We start from the raw sequence: 27,467 nt of genomic DNA, 5'->3' as shown, positions 1-27,467 counted from the left end.
GAGTGTGCTCAAACGTATGGCACACATCCTGACTTACCATCACAGAGTGTCAGCATAAAGAATACTGTCACCACAGTGCTGTAGCCTTGACGGTAGTGTTGAAGTGAGTCAGTCTGTTGATGTATTGTTTGTTGTTCCACAAAGCTTGTTCTGCATGTGACTCTTGTGCACCTGCACATCAACCAATGCCTGATTGCCAACATTGGGTATTCAAAGCGTATATGGATTGCTTCCTGAATAGACTCAACACACATCTGCCGGTAATGCCCGGCTGAGTCAGCATCCACACTGACACACATGTTGTGTTTGTTCTGCAGTGGGTGGCTGTGCGGTTGTCTTGGTGAACTTCACACATGTATTTCACATGTCTTTGGTGGAAATGGAGTGAATGGTGTGCTTTATTTTCTACTGGCCCTGGGACTCTTACATCTCTACACTGTACATCCCTCTGATTTCACCAGTCAACGTTGCTGTCACAGTGTGGTATGGTATGTCATCATAAATGTAACATTGTGATTCTATCCTGTATTTACTGCCGGTTATACCACAAATGTAGTTGTTGATGTATTTGCGATGGTCTTATGTCACTATGTGCAATTACACATTGCTGGGAGTGTTAGCCCCTCAATGACAAGATTGGCAGAACATGTCGGAGGGTATGTATCCCCCACCCCAAGTGTTGCCTCTGCAGTGCTGCAGGTGTTTCAAACACATTCTGCCTTTCGTGAGTACAATGCAGGTGTTCTTCGCGCCACAATACACCTATTTGCAATACCAGGAAGGGTGTTAAACCCCACAAGTCCATATTTGTCATTGCAATCCAGGTGGGTTTTACCCCCAATACACCTATTTGCAATACAAGGAAGGAGGTTTAACCCCACAAGTCCATATTTGTCACTACAATCCAGGTGTGGTTTACCCCCAACACACATATTTGCAATACCAGGAAGGGATTTTTAAGCACACATACACATTTGTCACTACTGAGATGGGGATGTTAGCCACCATAACACTGTCTGTATAAACAGTGCTAGTGCTTAGCACCAGAAACACCACCACCTATGGGGTACACATTACTGTGAGTGTTATGGATTTACCTCACTATGGTGTGGCCATTAATATGAGTCTTAGCCATCCACCCCTATGGCTAGAGAATGCTGGTAGTGATAGGCATCCACCCCCTATAAGTAGAGAATGCTGGTAGTGATAGGCATCCACCCCCTATGGGTAGGGAATGCTGGTAGTGACAGGCATCCACCCCCCTATGGGGTGGACAATGCTGGTAGTGATAGGCATCCACCCCTATAAGTAGAGAATGGTGGTAGTGATAGGCATCCACCCCTATAAGTAGAGAATGCTGGTAGTGATAGGCATCCACCCCTATAAGTAGAGAATGGTGGTAGTGATAGGCATCCACCCCTATAAGTAGAGAATGGTGGTAGTGATAGGCCCCCACCCCCTATTAGTAGTGAATGCTGGTAGTGATAGGCATCCACCCCTATAAGTAGAGAATGGTGGTAGTGATAGGCATCCACCCCTATAAGTAGAGAATGGTGGTAGTGATAGGCATCCACCCCCTATGAGTAGAGAATGGTGGTAGTGATAGGCATCCACCCCCTAAAAGTAGAGAATGCTGGCAGTGATAGGCCTCCACCCCCTATAAGTAGAGAATGGTGGTAGGGATAGGCCCCCACCCCCTATTAGTAGTGAATGCTGGTAGTGATAGGCATCCACCCCCCTATGGGGTGGTAGTGATCGGCATCCACCCCCTATGAGTAGAGAATGGTGGTAGTGATCGGCATCCACCCCCTATGAGTAGAGAATGGTGGTAGTGATAGGCATCCACCCCCTAAAAGTAGAGAATGCTGGCAGTGAAGGCATCCACCCCCTATTAGTAGAGAATGGTGGTAGTGATAGGCCTCCACCCCCTATAAGTAGAGAATGGTGGTAGTGCTAGGCATCCACCCCCTATTAGTAGAGAATGGTGGTAGTGATAGGCCTCCACCCCCTATAAGTAGAGAATGGTGGTAGGGATAGGCCCCCACCCCCTATTAGTAGTGAATGCTGGTAGTGATAGGCATCCACCCCCCTATGGGGTGGTAGTGATCGGCATCCACCCCCTATGAGTAGAGAATGGTGGTAGTGATAGGCATCCACCCCCTATTAGTAGAGAATGGTGGTAGTGAGAGGCATCCACTCCCCTATGGGGTGGATAATGCTGGTAGTGATAGGCATCCACCCCCTATAAGTAGAGAATGCTGGTAGTGATAGGCATCCACCCCCCTATGGGGTGGACAATGCTGGTAGTAATAGGACTCCGCCACCTATAAGTAGGGAATGCTGGTAGTGATAGGCATCCACCCCTATAAGTAGAGAATGCTGGTAGTGATTAGCATCCACCCCCTATGGGGTGGACAATGCTGGTAGTGATAGGCATCCATCCCCTATGGGGTGGACACTGCTGGTAGTAATAGGACTCCACCCCCTATAAGTAGAAAATGCTGGTAGTGAAGGCATCCACCCCATATAAGCAGACAATGCTGGTAGTGATAGGCATCCACCCCCCTATGGGGTGGACAATGCTGGTAGTGATAGGCATCCACCCCCTATTAGTAGAGAATGGTGGTAGTGATAGGCCTCCACCCCCTATAAGTAGAGAATGGTGGTAGGGATAGGCCCCCACCCCCTATTAGTAGTGAATGCTGGTAGTGATAGGCATCCACCCCCCTATGGGGTGGTAGTGATCGGCATCCACCCCCTATGAGTAGAGAATGGTGGTAGTGATAGGCATCCACCCCCTATTAGTAGAGAATGGTGGTAGTGAGAGGCATCCACTCCCCTATGGGGTGGATAATGCTGGTAGTGATAGGCATCCACCCCCTATAAGTAGAGAATGCTGGTAGTGATAGGCATCCACCCCCCTATGGGGTGGACAATGCTGGTAGTAATAGGACTCCGCCACCTATAAGTAGGGAATGCTGGTAGTGATAGGCATCCACCCCTATAAGTAGAGAATGCTGGTAGTGATTGGCATCCACCCCCTATGGGGTGGACAATGCTGGTAGTGATAGGCATCCATCCCCTATGGGGTGGACACTGCTGGTAGTAATAGGACTCCACCCCTTATAAGTAGAGAATGCTGGTAGTGATAGGCATCCACCCCCTATAAGTAGAAAATGCTGGTAGTGAAGGCATCCACCCCATATAAGCAGACAATGCTGGTAGTGATAGGCATCCACCCCCCTATGGGGTGGACAATGCTGGTAGTGATAGGCATACAGCCCCGTATGGGGAGGGAATACTGCTAGTGATAGGCATCCACCCCCCTATGGGGTGGACAATGTTGGTAGTGATAGTCATCCACCCCCTATAAGTAGAGAATGCTGGTAGTGATAGGCATCCACCCCGTATGGGTAGGGAATGCTGGTAGTGATAGGCATCCACCCCCTATAAGTAGAGAATGCTGGTAGTGATAGGCATCCACCCCCCATAAGTAGAGAATACTGGTAGTGATAGGCATCCACCCCCCTATGGGTAGGGAATGCTGGTGGTGATAGGCATCCCTCCCCTTTAAGTAGAGAATGCTTGTAGTGCTAGGCATCCACCCCCCTATTTTGTGCACAATGCTGGTAGTAATAGGCATCCACCCCCTAAAAGTAGAGAATGCTGGTAGTGATAGGCATCCACCCCCTATAAGTAGAGAATGCTGGTAGTGCTAGTCATCCACCCCCTATGGGGTGGACAATGCTGGTAGTGATAGGCATCCACCCCCTATAAGTAGATAATGCTTGTAGTGATGGGTATCCACCCCCTCGAAGTAGAGAATTCTGGTAGTGATAGGCATCCACGCCCTACAAGTAGAGAATTTTGGTAGTGATAGGCATCCACCACCCTATAAATACAGAATGCTGGTAGTGATAGGCATCCACCCCCTATAAGTAGAGAATCCTGGTAGTGATAGTCATCCGTCCCCTATAGGTTGAGAATACTGGTAGTGATGGCCGTCCACCCCCTATGGTGGTGTTGCCTTTTGCAGGATAGTGACGTTTTTGTGTGTGCTAGGTGTTTGACTTACCGTCTGTGATGAATGCATCAGTTATGGTATAAGGATGACATGACCATCTGTGACGAACGCGTCCGTTACGGTATAGGGATGACATGCGCGATTAGATACATGGCTGGTCCGTCTCGTACGCATTGATCGTGTTGTTGCACGAATCGGAACTGAAATTAGTCTTGTCCGAATGCTCTGACGTGCTGGAAGTGGCGACATGTCCGGCGCATAGAAAGTACGGAGCATACTCGCCTGGCCGGAAACTGCTTGTGAAATGCCTCCGGACGACTCCATTCAGCTTTGACGGAGCCTGTTCGTCCATAAAATGTTGCTGGATTCGGAGTGTACGAGTCGTTCGTTAATTGGACACTTCTGCGCATCGTACATCATCGTTTGGATTGACCGGCTTCCGGGGTGAGTCGGTCGGAAGGTAATTCCGTAGATGGCTTTAGGAGGGCCTTCCGAGCGAGATCGGTATTGACCCCTTAGAGTAGATTTCTGGAGGTGTCTCCAAATACATTGATTAAAATGATAGTAGCAGTTCTGAATTGCTATATGTGGGTAGGTTTTTGGTATTGCATTTATCATTGCATGCTCAAAATCAATAATTATTGGTTACTTGTTTAATTTTAGACAGTAGTTCCATATATGTGGAGTTTTGTTTATTTGGTTGTAAAGCGTAGAGAAAAGGGATGTTAGTTTTTTGGTATAGTACATGGACAGTATATAATTGATAGAAGGATTTGGGACATATTTTAAAAGACCCGTCCATCATCCATGTTTCAGACTGTTGGAGTATTACAAAATTATTAGCAGTTGCAAGCATAATTATTCTTTTATCTGTAGGTTTGTTATCATAAAGAAGAAATGGTTCATCATGTGTAATTGACAGTTCTGGGGGCATTTCTACTTCTTCAAATGTTTTTGGGGCAGGTGTGGTGGTGGTAGTAGCTTTTTTCGTTCTAGCTATAGTTCTTTTTAGGGAAGATATTGAGGGCATTTGTCCAGTTGCATGTTGTGGTATTCTAGGGAGCATTTCCTTAAGTATTTCGGATGTAGATTTTTGTGAGCTAGTACTATCTTCTTTAATATCGTCTAATGCATTTCTAACTTCTATTTCAGTAACGTTAGGGGGATGGTTATGCTCCCAAATGTACAGAACAGTTCTTTCCTTAGCTGTAGCCATCCCATAACACTTAGGGGTCGATTCCAATCTTGCTCAGAAGGGCTCCAAACGCGATCCGGCGGGTAAAAGGTACGAGTCGGACGTGTGTTTCACGACCAACTCAGACACCTGTACGAGCGAGCCAGTACGATGCGAGTGTACGCGTGTGTTCCGACCGAACCGTTTTCGGATCCGAGCCGCTCCAAGTGACTCGTACGGACACGATTCACACTGCACAATGGAGACGTTTCATGACCGAGCGAGTACGATGTACGTGTCGGACAGCTGGATCGAGCCGAAGTTTCCGGCTCGCAAAACATCCAGGAAGCTGCCTTTGGGAGTCCGCGTTGGACCCCCATCACACGCAGCCTTACGACTCGGACATAGGGGGAGGGTCTCCCCAGCACAGGCATGTACAGTGCAGATGGCACCGACGCGTACCCACTGTAGGGGGCTCTTGTCCGAGACGTACCCATTCAGTCAATGGGAGCCCATGTAGGCGTTGTACGACCGACTCCCATTGACTTCTATGGGAGCCCTACCGAACCGAGTCCGGCAGCATGCGGCCGCATCGTACTCGCTCCGTCGTACTGCAGGGGTCCGACTCGGTCGGAAAACACTTCGGATCCGGCTCGGTTGGAGAGCTTTCCGACCCAGATCGGAATCGACCCCTTATTAGAATAGTATTTACTACATTTCCAATTTATTTTCAGTTCAGTTTGCTTTTCTTGGGTATATACATACCCCAGGTAACAGTAAAAACTTTCCTTTTTGTGAAGTTATGAATTGGGTGCCTTCAGTCATTGTGATGTTGTAAATGCTAAGAAAAATGTATATAAAAATTACTAAAAATGCTGTACAGTTGTATATATTAATATATGTACATTGTTATTTATATACTTAGATTGTTGAATTTGAGGTCGTTTTAAATGCTGATGCACTTTCTTTGTTCTTTGATTTCAGTTTTATTGCTGATATTTCTGTTGGTAGAAAAAAATTGTTTTAATAATTTTGTTTTATTGTGAAAGAGGTGGGGGGAATTTGGGATAAAGTTGGACTTTAGTTGTGTATTTTAGGTCATTGTTTTCATTTAATTTCATTTAATACTTACTTTATTTCTAAGTCGATTTTTTACGGTGTTCTGTAACTGCTTGGATGTTTTCAAAATTATCTGTAGAGGAGATATAAATTGAAAATATATATATTAGTTAGTTTTTTCAGTATAAATAGTTGTTTTTTAAGAGTAGGAGTAGTGTTAGATTATAAATGTTATTTTACTTACTTTCTGGAGATGGAAATAGTTTTCCTTAATGAAGTCCTGTGTTCTGGCAGCAATACGGCAGAGTTTCGCATTCTTGTTTCTTTTTGGTTTGAGGTGTAAAATATGATTAATTTTCCTGTGCTTGTATAGTGTTTAATTAATTGTTTGTTTAATTTCATTGGTTTATTTTAATAGTGTGTGTATTTCATTGGTTGTCATTTATTGTTTTAATTGTTTTGGTCGTTCTCCATATATGGAAAAGGCTAATTAAGAGTCAGTTTTTGCATTTCTTTTTATTTTACTGCTTTAGTCTATTAAATGTATATTATATTGTATTTGATGTTAAATAATATATGCCTATTATTTGAGAATAATATTTATATAGTTATTGATAGTGTGTTTATAATATATTTTATAATGATATATTTTAATAATTTTAAAACAGGTTGTATTTGATGTATTTTGTATGCAGTGTATGTTTATTGATAAAAATATATTTGGGTTAAGTTTTGTATGTTTTAAGTGTTTTTAACTTGTCGATATATATATATTTTTTTTTTTTGTTGTTGAAAAACCTTTATTGCACATAAAAATCAATACAAACATGGGCCTACAACCACCAGGGCCGGCCGCTAATATATACATGTTCAACAACATCAAGGAAATAATGGGCCCCCTGGGGCTCAGCCGAATTGACAAAATACTGAGTGCACCTCAGAAGTTATCCGGATACATAAATTTTAGAAATACAAACGAAAAGGTAAAATAAAATAACACCAGAAAACAAGGCGGAAACCATCGAAAAAGAGGCGTCGAACCACGGCTGGGGGACAACACAATACCAACTCCACCCTCGGGTGGTCAATGAGGATGATCAAGGGGGAGGGTGGGGGTGACGGGAGAGCCACAACCATCTACAGGTGAAATGCAATAGTCCGGGAACCTCAGGATCAGGGGGACAAGGCAGCATCAGATGAATCCATGAGGGGGGGTGTGCAGATGTTCCCACGGTACGCGTTCCACTGGCCCCAAATTCTACCCCACGCCCCCGGCTTACCCCGGGCCACATACACAGTCTTCTCTCTGCACATGCACCAGTCCATGTTCTCCTTCCATACTGACACAGTGGGAGGCCGCCGGGAACCCCAAAGCTGTGCGATGTCCCTCTTAGCAACCATGTTCCCAAGGGCCGCCCACCGAGTCTGAGCCGCATCATAATCGTTAGGCTCCCACACGTTCAGCACACATCGGCGAACCTCAGGCAACAGGGCGACCCCAGTGACACATTCCATGACAGCATGCACCCGGCGCCAATACTCCGCAACCTTACGGCACTCCCAGAGAACATGGAGAAAAGTGGCGCTGAGCCCACAGCCGCGTCTACAGAGCCCGTCTTCAGAGAAACCCATCAGAACTAAACGAGGGCCCGTCACGTAGACACGGTGGAGAATTTTGTCGATATATTTTTTAAACAATATTATTGCTGTCTATATTGATATTGAGATCTAATATATTTTTTAACTATGTTTGATATTTTTTATAACAATATTTTTGTGTTCGATATTACTGATATTGATGTAAATGTTTGATAATTTTGTGTCGATATTAGTGTATTGTTATAAATAAATATAGGGTGTCGATATTAGTGTAATCGATATTTTTGTGTCAATATTATAATAGGTTGATATTGTGTCTGCCGATATTATGTCAGTGATTTGGCACATATACCTGTGCACCATGCCTGCAACCCACTGCTTGAGGCCTAAGTCACCCTTCCAGCAGGGTGCACTAAACCAAAGATGAGGGTATAGTTGCATGACCACTGTACCCCTACAGTGTCTAAGTCCATTCTTAGACATAAGTACAGTAAAGCCACTCAGGGGGCATCTTAGAGAGGCCTCCTGAAGAACAACAAGCCCTGGTTTTTGAATGGCTGGTTGCCATTTCCCACCACCAGACAGGTTTCTGGATCCCTCGAAAGAGGGCATCCACTCTCTAGGTCCAGAAACAAAGCCCATCCTGGGCAGAGGTGCCAAGCCTCCTCACCCGGATGGACTGGGTCCATGAAGGGGAAGCTTCAAAGGCCTGCCGCATTTGTAAGCTGTCCCTGCCTTTTGCTGCCCCAAGCAACTGGTTCCCACCGGTTTTGACCCCAACTTTAGGAGGGAGAATCAGCGGGAAAACCAAGTTAGGAGAAGAGGTGTGCCCAACTTTGCCAATCTCACCCCTCAGGTGGAGGAGGCAAGGTGAAGCACACCTTTCAGTCCCCTCCATCTTGAAGATGAGCAGACTCAACCAATCAGGAAGAGGCTCCTGCCCCCCTCCCACTGGAGGGTGGCAAAATAGAGGGTGTGCTCACCCCAAGGAAGGGACCTGTTGGTCCCAACCTGCACACCCCTGTAAATGCCCCTAAATTTAGTATTTAGGGGTGATCCTGAACCTTGCCTTCTTAGATTCGAGGAGGAAAGAAGGGCCGAAGAGCAGTGCTGACCCAGGGAGAAGAGGACACCAACGGCGTTGGCCCCAGCCCTACCTGCCTCTCCCAACTCTGACCTGTCTACAGCGAAACTCCGGTGTGTCCAGCAGCCCCCGAGAATCCAAAGGAACTGCCCTGCATCTCCTGAGGCTTGAGCCGGGAGTCGGCACGCTGCGTACTTGCACTTCCTAAATTTGCATATTTCCACGTTCGAAGGTATTCTTGCTGCTATCTTTTCTAGAGTTGTGATTTTACTTGTACTGTGTTTTTAACGTTGGGCAGGAACCACTGCTAGTTGCACTTTGCACTTTACTCACCGGACTCTCCAGGAGCTTCCACTCGGTGGCAGGGGCGGGGGCCGCCATCTTGGGGGAATCACGCTTGCCGGTGTAGCTTCTTTGGCCCTGAATAGATTTAAACAGCACATGATCCGAGCGTGCAGCACTGCATCTCCTGAGGCTTGAGCCGGGAGTCGGCACGCTGCGTACTTGCACTTCCTAAATTTGCTTATTTCCACGTTCAAAGTTATTCTTGCTGCTATCTTTTTTAGAGTTGTAATTTTAAAATGTACTTGTACTGTGTTTTTAACGTTGGGCAGGAACCACTGCTAGTTGCGCTTTGCACTTTATTCACCGGAGTCTCCAGGGGCTTCCACTCGGTGGCAGGGGCGGGGGCAGCCATCTTGGGGGAATCACGGTTGGCGGTGTAGCTTCTTTGGCCCTGAATAGATTTAAACAGCACATGATCCGATCACGCACGCGCGCCAAAGGCAAGCCCGTCTGCGCCAGTCCGCGCTCGGACTGCGCTTTGCGCTGAAATCCCTGAAGGCATGGCTATAGACATGAAACCCTCTATTACCTACTCTAGGGAGCAACTACTTGCTTTAAACAGACACACAAGTACACTTGGTTGTGTCTGTTTGGACCCTAAGAGAAAGTCTGGATTAACAACAAAGGTCTGTACGGGGTGTGAAACAACCCTCCCAGAGCTAGATACCACATATCCAGTCAGGAAATTCTTTAGGATGAGTTTGACTAAAAAGGTTATTCCGGCCTTTAATTGCGTTCTCTTAAACGCACGCTCTTTGGTGAAACACAGCATTGAATGTGCATCTTTAATAGAGGGTAACAACGTTCAAATTGCTTTCATAACAGAAACATGGACTGATGAGGCCTCTGGCCTTGATCTTGTGAAAGCAATCCCTCCTGGATTCATATGTTATACGGCTAATAGACCTCTAAAAAAAGGTGGAGGATTGGCAGTTATTTATCATAGCTCCATCAAAGCTAGTTTCGATATAATGTTTAATCCTCTGTTTGAAGCGCTATCCTTTTCTCTCAGCCTCTCTGATCACTACATGTTCAAGGGAATTCTAGTGTATAGACCTCCTGGTCCTAGGAATCCGTTCCTAGCTGAGGTCGGCACATTTCTGGAAGCTGGTTTGACCCTTGACTCGCACACTATATTGGGAGATTTCAATTTTTACCTAGAAGATGGTGTAGATAAAGATACGCTAAATCTTTTAGATCTAATGAATAGTGCCGAGTTAAAGCAACTAGTGAAGGGACCCACACATTTGGCTGGGCACACGTTAGATGGGATTTTTTCAAATGCTCTATCCCTCTCTGTCTTAAACATTTTACCCCTTCCCTGGTCTGATCACGCTGAAATTATGTTTGAATTGATCATTCAGGGAGGTCGGGCGGGGACCCCCCCTCTAGGAAAACAAAGGAGATCAGAGCTTGGAATAGGGTAGGAGAGAAAGAACTTACTGAGTTACTACGTTGGACCCAGGCTTCTCTGCCCTTGGAGGTGGAGGAGGCCTCGGTTGCCTACACCACTTGGTTAGAGGATGCTTGTCATATTTTAGCTCCTAAAAAAGTAATTGTTCCAAAGAGGATTCAGACCACGGCTCCTTGGTATTCTCAGGAATTAAAGACTCAAAAATTGAAATGTAAACAATTGGAACGCTCCTGGAGGAAGGACTACCATCTAACTAATAAAGCTCTATATAAACAAGGCCTCCTTCAATATAAACAGATGCTTTTTAAGGCTAAATGCGAGTTTTTCACTGGACAGATACATTTAGCCAATAATTCCTCTAAGGAATTATATAAAGTTGTTACTAGGCTCACTCATCCACCACCTGCCATTACCTCAACTAGCCTGGTTCTCTGTGAAGAAATGGCCACTTTCTTTCAATCTAAAGTGGAAGCTATTTATAGCACTTTTAGGGACTATGCAGGTAATACTTTAGGGGATTTGGCCCATGCTGTTGAGGTAGGACCTGGTTCAAAATGTTTATGTATGGATAATTTTCCTCCAATAACCTACCCAGACACTTTTAAGCTTCTTCTGTCCGCTAGATCAGGCTCACCCTATGACCCGTGCCCAGTAGCAATTGCGAAAAAGGCTTCTGAACCTTTAGCTGGGACACTTGCTACTCTTTTTAATGCTATGTTTGTAGAAGGACTTTTTCCTAAATTGTGGAAAATTGCGTCTGTCTTGCCGCTCTTAAAAAAACCTAGCCTAGATAGTAAGGACCCAAGTAGCTTTCGTCCTATCTCACGCCTACCGTTGCCTTCTAAATTGGTGGAGAAACACATGAACGCTGCTTTGAGCTCTTTTCAGCATGAAGCAAAGGTTCTGGATCCCACCCAGTTTGGGTTTAGAGAGGGTCACAGTACCGAAACTGCCCTCCTTAAATCCACGGAAGAGATTAGGAAAGCACTGGACCAGGGATGAATGGCGGTATTGATCCGGCTTGATCTCTCCGCGGCCTTTAATACGGTCCACCATGGGGTTTTGATGGATCGTTTATGGGGTTGCGAAGTGAGAGATGAAAGCTTGGTCTCTCCTTAAATCCTTCCTCTCTGATAGAAGCCAGACTGTTTCACTAGGTGAGTTTGTTTCCAAACCATTCTCTCTTCCTTGTGGAGTGCCTCAGGGGTCTTCCCTGAGCCCAACGCTTTTTAATGTATATGTCTCCTCTTTGGCCCCCTTGATTGAATCCTTCGGCTTTGGTCTAACATCTTACCCCGATGACACTCAAATTGTCATCTCTTTGCAATCAGGTCAGGTAGAGGCAACGGGTGAGAGGCTTCATGACTGTATGGGGGCAGTGGGAGAATGGATGTTGCACAACTGTCTAAAATTGAATGCTGGCAAAACAGAAGTGATTCGGTTCGGGAACAATGTTAATCTTTGGACCCCTGGTTGGTGGCCTGAGGCCATGGGTACTCTCCCAGTACCCTCCAGGAAAGTTAAGAATCTGGGGGTGGTGCTGGATGAACACCTTGACATGCATGATCAAGTAAATACCGTGGTCTCTGCCACCTCGTATACTCTCAGGACCTTGAGGAAAGTTTTGCCCCTGTTGCCGGCAGACTGCAAGCAGACAGTGGTCTCGGCCCTGATTATGTCAAGACTTGATTATTGCAACAGCCTTTACTTAAATATTCATGCACGCAGCGTTCAAAAACTTCAGATGGTCCAGAACGCAGCAGCCAGGTTGCTTACGGGGATACCAAAATTTGCTTCCATCTCGAGTACAATTAAAAAACTACACTGGCTGCCAGTAAAAAAACGAATACTTTTTAAATCACTGTGTTTGGTTTTCCGAGCGCTCCATGATATAGGTCCACTCCATTTGATGCGACAATTCCAATGGTATGTGCCTGGAAGATCACTACGCTCATTTGGAGCCAAACTCACTGCTGTGCCCACCTCTAAGATAGTCAGATGGGGAGGCAGAAGTTTTTCCGTTGGGGCAGCCAAGGCCTGAATAAACTTCCTGTTGGCTTAAGAAACTGTAATGATGTATTTACTTTCAGGAAGGCGCTTAAAACATGGTTGTTCTAACTCTCTCTGGTTAAACGTTAGGAGGACTGTAGCAAGCGCCGGGACACCTTCGGGTAGCTGCGCGCTATATACGTTTTTCTAACATAACATCTCAAGCACTCGGTCTCCCTGTGAGCACTGGATTTGCTCAACCCAAGACCCCAAAAGAGAACCCAGATCCAGGCGGTTTCGCTATTCTGCACCACTCTGCACAAGACGCCCTTGGCCAGAGTTTGAGTGGCCCAACACCATGAGGAGGTCTCCCCAGCAATCCTGACCTGTGATCTGGTGATCTCTGACCTACCTTGAGCTTCAGACCGAAGCCTGCAGCCTCAACCTGAGGGGTCTCCCCAACTGGAGCTGGTAAAAAGATTCATCCTCTGCACCCGATGCCCCATGGCCTTGGGTGGCCCAACGGATTGTGTCCAGCCATTCCACAAGACTCCAACTTACTTCTCCTGCTGTTGGTCACCCCTTGACTGAGCCTGCGGCATTATTCTGAACCGGAGATCTCCATTGCAAACCACAGGGCTCCTGATGTCTTTTTTGCACTCTGCATCTGACCGCCCCCATGCTGCTGCAGCTCCTGTGCTGATTGTTGGTCCCTGCAGTGCTGATCCTAACCCTGGGAGCTTTGCTTCCACAACCGAGTGGTCTGCTCGTAAGCAGCCCCCTAGTGGAATTGGCTAACATTGAGCCACTGCACTCGGTACCTGGCAACTCTAGTGCCCCTGCTGGTGCAATTTGAGTGCCTACCGGAACCTTGGGGAACCTTGGTTCTAACCCCCAAAAGCTATTCTTGCAGGTTGTTTACTTGCCTGCAAACTGATAACCTTCTTTCCTCCCATAGGAACCATTGTTATAAGCTTTGTTCCAAAAATGTTCTAAGTGTTTAACTGGAAAACCAAAGTCATTTTCGTTGAATCAAAAACTGTCGTTCTTACCTGTATTTTGTAAGACCCATTGTGTGATATCTAGGCATCTCACCCCAAGGAGTCAAAGTAAGTGAAAGGTAATACAAAGTAATTTCTATGTATTTTAAGCTGTTTTAAAAGCAAATACAAACGTGTAACAATTCCAATTCCATTCACAATTGTATATCCTTGTAAAGTTTTGCATTTGAAAGTGCATTCTACTTACCTGTGCCAAGTCTTGCTTGGTTCTAGAAATAAAACATGAGTATACCTTTTTATACTTGCCCAATTGGTCTGGATTCAGTCTCTGAGTGTGTGTAATCAGTCCTTGCCTGAATGAATACAATAAATGCTTAACACACCCTCTGATAAGCCTAACTGCTCGACCACGCTACCACAAAGAGAGCTGTTATTGTTTGTCTAATTTAGCCTCTGTAAAGCCTCTTGGGATCCACTGGACTCTGTAAACACTATACCTTACTTTGGTATAGTATATACAGAGCCAGTTTCCTACAGCAACTCCAGGCAGAGAAGGCCAAAAGATGACCAATTTTGAAACGAGAGTGCCCACCTTGACAGCAACATCTACTAAAACTGCTAATTGTCTAGCTATAGTTCACCGCTACAAGCATCAGACGAACACCTTTTTAGAAAGCACATTGACCAGGCACTTCGGGTTATTAAATTGGACACTGAAACCACTCGCTTCATAGGAGTGTCACAATATCAGCAGCGGCTGCATTTCATGGTGTAAGGGGCAGAGGACTGCACTCCTATGGAGGTAGCTACCAACCCTATTGTCCTTTTACAGCAACAGCATCCTCCACAGACACCCTACTGTCAGCAGCATTCCTGCCATCCTCTGTCACGCCAGCCACCTTACTCTTCTTGCGGCAAACAGCAGCCTAGAAAGAATGTCTCCTTTCAAAGCAAGACTCATCACTTCTACAATGACTCTCCGCCGGCTTCTTCTCCTGCCTGGACGATTGGCTAGTCAAGGGGAAGAGCACGTCCAAACCAAACACACAGCTGTTCAACAAGCTAGGGCTCCCCTTCAAGAGTCAAATCTCACCCGCAGCACCCACGTCCAATCAGATAGATTGATAATCTCTTTATCGGGTTAGGTAAATTACCATCATTGTTTAAAAAAACAAAAACAAATAAAAACACATAAAACAGATATATATTCATATTACAGTTAAAATACTTGGAACACAATACTTGAATTATAAATAGTGAGGTAATGTATATTTACTACATATACGGTTATAAAATGGATCCAGTAAGCAAGGCAGACAGTAAAATACTGGAGCGTTAAGACCAAGCCCCTCCAGTACTAACAATACTGCTTAAAAAATGACCCATGTTCACACAGGTACAAACTACCTCCAACATGAAGAGGAACAACATTGTTGGCTCTACTTGTTGGAACCGAACCGCTCTTAAAATGGGAACCAAAAACTTTTTCCTGGGAAAAGTGTATAAACTACAGAACATTGCGACATGTGTAATAGAGTGAGCTGAGGTTTTATCACACTCACATGGGCCTACAGTACCATCTGCTGCCCAACCTTTAGGAAAACTGATTAGTGGGAGAAAAGAATTAATCCTGAAACTGAATAAAATCTGGCGATGGTAAATGTTATTGACCCGGTCAGGTACGGTTCGATAGAGCTGTTTTTGTCACAGATTATTGATCGATGGTGCCCAGACCAGGCCTAAACCCATCCTGAGAGTCAACAATGATGTGAGAGCCTGAGCTCTGGTGACAGCCTGAGCTCTGGTGAGACCCTGAGCTGTGGTCAGAGCCTGAGGTGTGGTGACAGCCTGAGCTGTGGTGAGAACCTGATTTGTGATGAGAGCCTGAGGTGCAGTGGCAGCCTGAGCTGTGGTGACAGTCTGATGTGCGGTGACAGACTGAGGTGCAGTGACAGCTTGAGCTGTGGTGAGAGCCTGAGGTGCAGTGACAGCCTGAGCTGTGGTGAAAGCCTGAGGTGCGGTGACAGTCTGAGGTGCAGTGACAGCCTGAGGTGCAGTGACAGCCTGAGCTGTGGTGAGAGCCTGAGGTGCGTTGACAGCTTGAGCTGTGGTGAGAGCCTGAGGTGTGGTGACAGCTTGAGCTGTGGTGAGAGCCTGGGCTGAGGTGAGAGCCTGAGCTGTGGTGAGAGCCTGAGGTGCGGTGACAGCCTGAGCTGTGGTGAGAGCCTGAGCTGTGGTTACAGCCTGAGCTGTGGTGAGAATCTGAGATGCGGTGACAGCCTGAGGTGCGATGATAGCCCAAGGTGTGTGATATCTCAACAACAAAAAATACCCTGGTGTAAGAAGCATTCTCATGCCTAGGACCAAGACTATGGAAACTTCTTCCAGAACACCTCAGGCTCAGCACATGTGTGTTGCCTTTCTGAAAGAACAGAAGACCCAACTCTTCAGACTGCACCTCGATGTCCAGAACTGTTTCCTCCCTTCTGTTTTCCCTTTTCTAGGCTGTACTTGTGTCTGATATATTTGAAGTGCTCTGTTGCACCTGCGGCCAGGTCTGTTATATATAGCAATCTTAATACAGAAACCTGTAAAGAAAAGCTCACTGAGTGAGAACAAGGGGTGAACTAACCTGGGTATTCATGGAAGGGTTGGGGACAGGAGAGAAAAAAAGAATTACCATCCTCCACCTTCAAGAGAAACTGAAGCATAGACAGGGAGAAGGTAAAAGGGAATACGTAAAGGTTGCAAAGGATCTGTGTGGTCCTGAAGGAAAAGGCTGTAGAATGTCTTCAACAAGAACTCATTCAGCAGGATGCATTGAACATCCTTAGGGTTCCATTTATTTGAAAAATGTGAGGTGACCAATTTCATGACAAAGTTCCTTCAGAGCATGTTACCTGGAGTTTACTCCTGAGTTACTATACTTCTGATGATGATGTATCTAGAACTCCTTCTTCCGTACTTGTGTCCTACCTTTACTCATGTGTTACTGTACTTCTGATGATGCTGCAAATATAACTCATTCTTCTGTACTTGTGTCTTACCTGCACTCGTGAGTTACTGTACTTCTGATGATGATGTATCTATAACTCATTATCCTGCACTTGTGACTTACCTTTTCTCGTGAGTTACTGTACTTCTGATGATGCATCTAAAGCTCATTCTTCTGTGGCTTGTGTTAACTTTACTCATGAGTTACTGTACTTCTGATGATGATGCATCTGTAACTCATTCTTCGGTACTTGTGTCTGACCTTTACTAATGAGTTACTGTACTTCTGATGATGCATCTATAACTCATTTTTCTGTACTTGTGTCTTACCTTTACTCGTGAGTTACTGTACTTCTGATGATGCATCTATAACTCATTCTCCTGTACTTGTGTTTTACCTCTGCTCATGAGTTACTGTACTTCTGATGATGAAGCATCTATTGCTCATTCTTCTGTGCTTGTGTATTACCATTACTCGTGATTCTCTGTACATCTGATGATGATACATCTATAGTTCATTCTTCTGTACTTGTGTCTTGCCTTTACTCATGAGTTACTGTACTTATGATGATGATGCATCTATAACTCATTCTTCCATACTTGTGTCCTACCTTTACTCATGTGTTACTGTACTTCTGATGATGCTGCAAATATAACTCATTCTTCTTTGCTTGTGTCTTACCTTTACTCGTGATTTACTGTACTTTTTATGATGATGCATCTATAGTTAATTTTTCTGTACTTGCATCATCAGAAGTACAGTAACTCATGAGTAAAGGTAAGACACATCTATAGTACATTCTTCTGTACTTGTCTTACCTTTACTCATGAGTTACTGTACTTCAATTACTCATTCTTCTGTACTTGTCTTACCTTAACTTGTGAATTACTATACTTCTGATGATGATACATCTATAGTTCATTCTTCTGTACTTGTGTCTTACCTTTACTCTTGAGGTATTGTACTTCTGATGATGATTCATCTGTTGCTCATTCTTCTATGGCTTGTTTTAACTTGTGTCTTGCTTTTACTCATGAGTTACTGTACTTCTGATGATGATGCATCTATAACTCATTCTTCTGTGCTTGTGTCTTAACTTTACTCATGAGTTACTGTAATACTGATTGATGTATCTATAACTCATTCTTCTGTACTTGTGTCTTACCACTGCTTATAAGTTACTGTGCTTCTGATGATGATGCATCTATAGTTCATTTGTCTGTGCTTGTGATTACCATTACTCATGAGTTACTGTAACACTGATGATGATGTAGCTATAACGCATTCTTCTATGCTTGTGTCTTACCATTAAATTGTGAGTTACTGTACTTCTGATGATGCATCTATAACTCATTCTCCTGTACTTGTGTCTTACCTCTACTCATGAGTTACTGTACCTCTGATGATGAAGCATCTATTACTCATTCTTCTGTGCTTGTCTTACCATTACTCGTGATTTTCTGTACATCTGATGATACATCTATAGTTCATTCTTCTGTACTTGTCTTACCACTACTTATGAGTTACTGTACTTCTGATGATGATGCATCTAAAGTTCATTTGTCTGTGCTTGTGATTACCATTACTCATGAGTTACTGTACTTCTGATGATTGATGTATCTATAACTCATTCTTCTGTGCTTGTGTCTTACCTTTACTCGTAAGTTACTGTACTTCTGATGATGATGCATCTATAGTTCATTCTTCTGTACTTGTGTCTTGCCTTTACTCACAAGTTACTGTACTTCTGATGATGATGCATCTACTTGCCTTTGCACATGAGTTACTGTACTTCTGATGATTGATGCATCTATAACTCATTCTTCTGTACTTGTGTCTTACCTTTACTCGTGAGTTACTGTACTTCTGATGATTGATGCATCTATAACTCATTCTTCTATACTTGTGTCCTACATTTGGACTAAAGCTCTGATTTTATGGAGAGTAGCTCTCTGGAGTTCAAAGGTACATGTCACTAAGCATAAGATATTGAAACAAATGGTTGTTCTCAGAAGCAACTCACAGACTGGGATGAGAGTGTTTATGCCAAAACAGAAGCCGGTAATCAGCATGGTCCAGGCCTGTGCGTGACGTCGGCCGCCCTTGTCCATAAAGACCAATATGCCCAGCTTGGCTGGTATCTCAATGGCTCCATAAATGAACTGGGTCATGTACATGTCCAGCCCAAATCCTGTGATGTTAAGGCTGATCCCATAGTAACAGAATGCCACGCCAAACCTACAAGAGAGGAGACAAGCAGTCACATGGAGTAAGCTCACAGCCAGGGATATTTTCTGGATGTTGGGGGCCCGGGCCAAACATAATTTGGGGCCCATTGCTCGGAACAACTCAGAATTTATTATCGATTTTAAGCTCATTCCCACACTCAGCAAGTATGGTTTGATCGTAGACAGCCCTCTTTGTTGCCCCTCAAACCTTTTAAGAGGACACCAGTCCTTCAGGGGCTCCAATATAATGCGAAGCCTTTGAATATTTATTAATTATTGGAGACATGTGAGCCCTTTTTCATATTCCCCAAGGGGGCATTATTTTTGTGTTATGCCACGGACTGTGACTGTCCTGAAAGCTTAATGATGGGGCCCAAAGAAAGGTGGGGCCCTGGGCCAGAGCCCACTTTGCCCATGCCTTACAATGTCTCTGCTAGCAGCAGCACTCAGCTGAGTCAATAAACAAAGGAAGGTTCCCCTTTAAAAAACATCCCTCACCATACCACAGCTGCACAGAGAGAGATCTTTCTCAGGACGGGGGTTCTGAACAAGTCGATGTAGGAGTAATTTGCGCCGGTGTTCTCCTCTTCTGCGATTTTATGGAGTGTCTGAGAACGAAGAAGTATAAAAAGAAGTTGTAGCTTTTGCATCTTTTATTTTCTTGTAATATACATTTAGCTGTGGCTGCATCAGTGGCTTTCCCTTTACTGGTTAGAGCCCAAGATTTACTTGGCAAACCTCTGACTTTGCTGAGCAAATCTCATCATGATTAGAACGTTGACATCAGTTTACAGGCATTACGTTAGTAAACTCTTTCAGACCTCACTACTGTAGGCAATTGTCAGTGTTCAGCCTTTATTTAGGGCATAATCTATGCTTTCTAATTACTGCTGATTTTGCATTGCATTGACTACTTCCATGATTCCATAACAAGAACGGAGGCTACAATAGAAATACATAAAGGGCATGAGCCATAAACAATCTGCCTCTTTTAAATGCGGCTCTGAGCAGATAAGTTGACTTTATTTATACTCTTCAACCTTTTAACCTTTGCTTTCCTACTTGTGGGTTAACCCCAACCCCTCTTTCTGCCTCCATACCGATTTCCAATTTATGGAAATCCCCCGTTTCCTGCCTTTCTTTCTCACAGTGGGGGCTCTCCCCGTGCGATTACACTTCTCTAACTCCTTTTCCTTTTAGTATTGGTAAGTATCCCTTCTCACAACCACCTTATTGGCCTTATAACGTATTTCACTCTATTTCCGCTTTAGGCACACTCTTAAAATGTCTATTTTCTCCCGTTAAGAGCCTTACTTACTCCGCCCTTCCAACGCTACCCCCATCTGACTATTACCGATAACTCCGCTGTTTTCCCATTCATTTTTGGTATTCCCCCGATGCAGGCCGCTGGCTCGAGCGCGCCCCTGCATCACGCTTAGCTTAAAGAAATTGGCCTTGGCAACTGCGACACCGCGTCTTCGTGTTGCCAAGGTCTTTTCCTTCCCCCTACTAAAGCCAACCTCAAGCTGATCGCAGAGACGATCGGGTGTGAGACAACAGTTTCCATAACAACGGGCAACACCAGCTGATCGCGAACACATGCGAGTGTCAGTTACTCGTCGGACATCGCGATCAGCTGCTGCCTCTCATCGTACCGCAAGTTCTTTTTGCTATTTATTTACTAAGCATAAAAAAAGGGGCTTTATCGCTACCCTACCTGAATCCTTCCATTACCTTTGGATTTAAACCCACCTTCACCTTCCAAATCGAACTTTAAATAAAAAATAAGCAGATTCTCTCTACAATATCTCTGCACCAGCAAATTCTACCCTACATCTTCAAATTACTTAAATGTTCTTTATACCTCTGACTCCCTGACCTGCGCCATGTCTGACTCCAACGACGATGCTGCCCCTATAGCTAATTTGGACAATAAAAACCTTAAAAAGTTCCTACAAAAAGAGATGAGGACCTGTATGATCGAGACCTTGAACCAGGTCATGTCCTCCAAAAGGTCACTCCCCACGGAGGACGACGCCACAAAGATCCTCAATAACGATATCACTGAAATGGGGTAAAAGACAAAAGAAATGTAAAAACATGGATCCTAATCCCAGGAGAACTATGGGTGGTCTCAGCACCTCAATTTCTAATGGAGGTCACCGTACCTCGAACTCCCTGGGTGTCCCTAACGGCACAACATATCTGGGTGTCCTTGACGGCACAAACAATCCGTGTGTCCCTAGCGGCACAAAATATCAGAGTGCTCATCATAATATGGGAGACAATGACTCTTACGACGATAACTCATCGGATATGCCTGATGAGTATATTCTTGACCTAGACGAGGATGACCAAGAATTCTATGGCCCAGAAGAACCCCCATCATCCTCTAAGGATAATATAATTGACCCTTTGGTAGATGACATTTTTCACTTCTAAATCTTAAACACCTCAGGAGCTTGGAGTGGTGGCCCCAAGACCACGTAGCAAAATTCATTAAAAAATGGCCAAGGACGGAGCCTAAAAGATGTTTATTAAATATATGGGAACCCAATGACTTGAATCATCCAGCACAGGACTGGGCAACTTTGGGAATGATGGTCGCAAAGCGAAACATAGCCAGACTGTGGGGTTCCAGGTGCTCACCGACACTCGCGGAATGGTGTATGGACATGGATGAGGCCATGGTCGCAGAAAAAGCTGCGTATGTCAATCGAGGCTGTCCCCAGAAATGGGGGTGAATATGGGGAGCCTGGAACAAGTATAGGGGCTTTATATGTGACCCACCTGAATTGCCAAATGAGGACGTTTCGGATTGAAGTGGGGAGGGAATGTAAAGAATTGTGTGGATTTATTAATGTGATCCATTATGTACTATTTGTAACAAGGATATGCATACTATCTAAGAGTACTGAACCAGCCAAATGCAATAACTGTTTCATTTATATGACTTTGCTATGCCCTAACTTTAAAAAAAAAAAAAAAGATAAAAAAAAAAAAAAATGGCCAAGGAATCTCCTTGAGCGAGACACTCGAAACATCCTTAGAGCCGAGTGCTCCAGACCTTCAATTGAAGATAAAACCTGCCACACCCCAAACTTGGACCCGGAGCTGATAAAGTTCCTCTTCAAACTTGGACGGGATCCAAGAAAAGGGATGGAAAGAGCCCTCAAGGGATGCCAGGACCGTCTCCTTGATGTCCTGGGCCCCTTAGCAAGGATCTTAGACTCAGCCGAGCTAAGCCATATTAATGGTTCCCCTCTTGACACCGATTTAATTAGGGGCTGGAGTCGGAGAGCACTAATTTTTCTCAGAAACGCCAACGCAAGCCTGAACACCGAGAGACTGAGAGTTGTTCTGACTAAGATCAACCCTAAATTCTCTGACATGGCAGATAAAGAAACCTCACAAAACCCCAAAGGTTTACTCTTTGGAGAAGACCTTATTAAGTCCTTGGGGAAATATGTCTCAACTTTTACAGCCCTTGATAAGGCCCAACAAAACATGCAGAAGGTTTTTAACCCCAACCTTTTTGGCAGGGCCGGAAGAAGGGGCCTCTCTTTTGGCCGTTTTAACCAAAGGCCCTTTTCAAGATCACGTGGTTTCGGAAGAGGCTATCAACAATACAACTCGCCTCAATTTTACCCCCAAAGAGGGAGAGGACCCCGCCCCAGAGGTTTCAGATCCTGCGGACCCTCCAACAACACCAATCTTCCAACTGAGTACTTTTCTTCCCCTTCCTCCCTCTTCTTTCCCCCCAAAGGAGGGAGGCAGACTGAAATTCTTTTACGAGAATTGGAGATCAATCACACAAGACTCATGGGTATTAAACACCGTCAAGGGTTTCATGATAGACTTTCTAGAAACTCCTACACAATCCTCTCTCCCAAGAGACATTCCACTCCCTCTAGACCAACAAAAAATAATAAAAGAGTAGATCTCTTCCATGCTCCAGAAAGGAGCAATTATAGAAGTCCCTCTGGAAGCACTCTCCTCCTTGTACAAAAAAAAAGGACAAGGGTTGGAGACTCGTGATGAATCTAAGAGAACTAAACAAATATTTGGTTTACAGGCACTTCAAGATGGAAGGGATCCATCTTCTGAGGGATCTTCTATTGGAGGGAGACTGGTTAGTCAAACTGGACCTAAAGGATGCTTATTTCACCATTCCTATGGCCCAAATCCACAAACCCTTTCTTCAATTCCTGTGGAAAAACCATTTATATCAATTCCAAGCTCTTCCATTCGGCCTTTCTTCTGCCCCCTGGTGTTTTACCAAGGTTATGATAACAATTGCCTCAAACCTAAGAGAAAGAGGCATCCGTCTGATCATTTACTTAGACGGCATTCTCATAATGTCGCAAGACCTCTCTCAAATAACCCAAGATCTCAAGACGGTAATGGACCTCTTAGAAAGCCTAGGCTTCATCATCAACAAAGAAAAATCAATCCTGACTCCTTCTAGATCTTTGGAGTTTCTAGGCTTCAACGTAGATACCTCTATATCTCTTCTCTCACTCCCTTCCAAGAAAATCGCCAAAATCAGGAAGGAAATACGTCAGGTCTTGAAAAAACAAGACCTTTCTCTGAGAGAGCTAACCAGACTACTCTGTCTCCTCTCCTCCTCCATTCAAGCGATCTTTCCCTGTCCTCTAAACTATCGGGCCCTCCAAAGGGTAAAAGCGAGAGCCCTAAGATCTGGTCTTTGGTATGAAGATTACCCTGGATCAAGAAGCCCAATTGGAACTAGCCTGGTGGCTCGAGAACCGAGACGTGTGGAATGGCAAAGCGATCTTCGGTTCAAAACCAGAATTTGTTTTAGAGTCAGATACGAGCCTCCATGGCAGGGGAGCCTGTCTTCTCGATCAGAACACGGGTGGTATCTGGTCGCAAGAGGAATCCTCTCACCACATTAATTACTTGGAACTAACAGCTGGTCTTTACGCCTTGATGAGCTTCAAACACTCTCTCCAGGGCAGGTCAGTCATCTTAAAGATGGACAACATGTCCGCAGTAGCCTACATAAATCGCCTGGGAGGTACCAAATCTGCGGACCTCTCGAATTTAGCCGAGAAACTTTGGATGTTCTGTCTGGAACACAAAATTGCTCTCAAAGCGGAATACCTCCCGGGGAAAACGAACATCTCTGCGGATTGGAACTCCAAATTCCTGTTAGGTCACAGCGATTGGAAACTCAACGTTTCCGTGTTCAGGACCCTGAACAGGATTTGGGGTCCCCTGAAAATAGACCTATTCGCGAGCAGACTAACGTTTCAATTGCAAAATTATTTCAGCTGGATGCCCGACCCGGGTGCTCTGGCAATGAAAGCCTTTCTCTATTCTTGGAAAGGAGTCAAAGCCTACGCCTTTTCTCCTTTTGCCATGATCCAAAGGGGTTTTACAGAAAGTGAGACAGGACCAGTGCTCACTTGTCCTAATAACTCCCTTCTGGCCATCTCAAGCCTGGTTCCCCACCACTCTGGAACTAGCAGGAACCCCCCCCCCCTTCTTAATCCCTGCCCAAGAGTATCTCCTAACAGACGTAGATGGAGGAAGTCACCCTCAAATTCAGACAGGGAGTTTGAACCTTCTTGCTTGTAGAGTGTCAGGAGATCCACGAAATCTCAGGGCTTTCGTCAACAGCTGCAACTCTCCTTAGAGAGTCTTGGGCCCCAGGCACTCACTACAGATACAACGACATTTGGAGAAGCTGGGTTCGTTGGTGCCTGGAAAGGAACCTGGATTCCTTGGAGGCACCTATTGTTGACTAAGTAAACTTTCTTGTTGAACAATTTGATAAGGGTCTCAGCTATAGAACTATCAATTGCTATAGATCAGCTATATCTGCTGGCCACGTCCTTATCAACTGTAAAACGGTAGGTAAAAACGTCATTGTTTGCAGAGTAATGAAAAGCATTCGCCTAAGAAGGACTCCTAAGCCCAAATACGAGACTCTCTGGGACGTTAAGTTAATTCTAGATCTTTTCACTAACTGGCCTGATAATACTGAATTGAAAAAACCTTTCAATCAAGCTTGCAAATCTGCTTTGCCTCATTTCCTAACAGAGAGTCTCCAATGTCAAAGCTCTTGAGGTTTCGAATAGATCCTATAACATGTTTGGTGTTAAATTCGAGATTTATAGAAGAACAAAAACTGTCCGATTCAATATTCTATCCACGTTTTGATTTTTGCCCTAAACTCTGTGTAGTTGATTGTATGAGTGGGTATGATCGGAGAATGTCGGGTATTCGTGCCCCAGGTGTGAACCAATTACTCATATCCTTTGTTAAACCCCACAAAGGTATAACCTCAACCTCCATTGCTAGATGGGTTAAAACCGTCATGAACCTAGCCGGTATTGATTTAGGAAAATTTCAAGCTCACTCTCTTAGAGGTGCTACGGCCAGTAAATCTCTCTACTCTGCAGGTAAGTTGGATGACATTCTCAAAGCGGCCGACTTGTCGAATGCTAGCACTTTTGCACGACACTACTGCAAGCCTATTGAGCATATGTCTGATGTGGTCTTACAAAGCTACCAACATGAATAATGTAGCCTCCGTTCTTGTAATGAAATTTCGATTCTCCTATTACCATGACTAGAGAATCTAGATTTCATTAAAGACACGGAGGCTGACATTATCCCTCCGATCCCACCCTTAGGATGACTACTCTTACAGTATTTATATGCCTATTTATTAACAGTGCTAGTATAATTTGTGATGTTTTTCTCATACTATGTATTTCTTCCAGGAGGTATTTACTTCTCTCGCTTTTCAGGTAACCCTTCTTAACTACGAGGCGGCTTGGATCGATCTTCGCATTTCCTTCTCTCTTTTGTGATGTGCACCTGAGGATCCTTTAGAAGTTTAGAAGTCTTGAGTTTGGACATTTAGAAGTTTATTATAAATTCATGGACTTCTTTATTATCTTCTCCACATTTAAAAGAGGAAGATTGTTTGTGGCTCATGCCCTTTATGTATTTCTAATATTCTATTCTGGAACCTTTTTTATTGTGAAGTATGCGGCTGCTTGGAGACTGCATTAAAAGATTATGCATAATGTCAGCCTCCGTGTCTTTAATGAAGTCCAGAATCTCTAGTCATGGTAATAGGAGAATCGCAATTCTTGTGGTTTAACTTTGGGGCTTAATAAAGCTTTGGTGGGCTGTGCTCTTTCCACCAGTTCAGCCGAGTGATGTGCTCTGCTTCCCCGGCAGAATACGCCCTGGCGAAGATCTCTGTGCCATCAACAGAGCCATTACTATGACTGCTTCACTGAAGTCACCAAGGCTTTGCTGTTCACACCCAAGTCAGGAGTTTGTTATTGAAAAATAAAACAACAAGGTTATGGCCCTGACGTAGTGGGTGCGGGTCAGTAATCCTGTTCGCTGGTGTGAACTGCCAGGCTTTATCTGGCCGACCTGAACAGGAACAGATGACAAAAGTACATCCGCCCCTCAATAAGGAAGAAAGACTGGTGTGCAGTAGCTCATCCGTCAAAGGTTTCCACCAGTAGAGCTGGCGGAGGCTCTACTATCTGAAGCATGGTGGTTCTTCCGGCTCTAGACACTGCTTATGACCTCACATATTACATCACTCATGACATCATTGATGACATCACTGATAACATCATCCAGTAAATGTGACAGTTTGGTATAGGCTTACCATACTGGAAACTATTCAGCAGGGTATATCTAGCCCTCATTGTCTACACCCTGTTAACGGCTAATAGGTGTAAACTTTATAAAATGCGTGGCCTCCTAATGGGTCTTGGGTGTGGGAAGATTCTGAGCTGTCCTTGAATGGTTGTGCTGAGGGCAAGCACTGTGCGCAGCAGTGGCTTGCCGACTCATCTCTCGTTGATTGCCCAAAAGAGGGCAGATATCAATGAAAGCTTTGTTTCTTGATGAAAGTTGTACATAGTAGGTGCTTACTGTCCTTTACGACCTGGAGTATCTGGAAGGAGTGGTCTCTGCGTCACATGTAGTTTGTATGTGTTAAGGCCTGGTACTTGCCCACTCGTGTAGTTGATTGCTCACAGGAGGCCGTCTATGTACAAAGTGTTCTGCACAGAGTAAAGGTGTGCATAGTAGGTGCTTCACCACCTAAGGGGCTGAAGGCGGTGGGCTCACAGTGGAAGGGTTGTGTACATGGTGAACGCTGCTCCCCCCCTGTCTGATTCATTACCCATGAGAGGTCTGCAATCAGATGGTGCTTGGTACAAGGGAAAGGCTGTGCATGGTAGGAGCTTGGCCACCTAATGAGGCTTGGGTGTATGCAGGAAGCGGTTTCTCCGTGAAGTCGTTCACAGGGTAACTGCCGTGGTCACAATGGCTTTGCCCACCCATGTTTGTTTAGGTTGCCCACATGAGGTTGGGTAGTCACAGTGTTTGGTACAGGGCAAAGGCTGTGCAAAGCAGGTTAGTTCCTAGCTTGTGTGTTTGAAGGTAATGCATGCTTTATATGATTCTGAGCCATCCAGTAGTTATTTACATAATTGAAATGCTGCAGTGTTTATACAGTACTGAACAGCGGCACGTTGGTTAATGGC

General features: G+C 44.8%; 1 protein-coding gene across 2 annotated transcripts in view; it reads right to left on the bottom strand.

The window, feature by feature from the left end:
* The window catches only part of LOC146813671 (solute carrier family 22 member 7-like), a 482,730-nt gene that overhangs the window by 89,938 nt on the left and 365,325 nt on the right, over positions 1 to 27,467 (bottom strand). For both annotated transcript variants that reach the window (XM_085610167.1, XM_085610168.1), the window contains exons 7-8: positions 19,411 to 19,520; positions 18,708 to 18,922 (exon numbers count right to left, since the gene is read on the bottom strand). In XM_085610167.1, coding sequence (XP_085466293.1) covers positions 18,708 to 18,922; positions 19,411 to 19,520 — 325 coding nt within the window. The remainder of the gene's footprint in view (positions 1 to 18,707; positions 18,923 to 19,410; positions 19,521 to 27,467) is intronic.

Source organism: Triturus cristatus, chromosome 6 (genome assembly GCF_964204655.1).
Source record: "Triturus cristatus chromosome 6, aTriCri1.1, whole genome shotgun sequence".
In the NCBI taxonomy this organism is placed as follows: Eukaryota; Metazoa; Chordata; class Amphibia; order Caudata; family Salamandridae; genus Triturus; species Triturus cristatus.
This window is presented reverse-complemented; position numbering and strand designations above follow the sequence as displayed.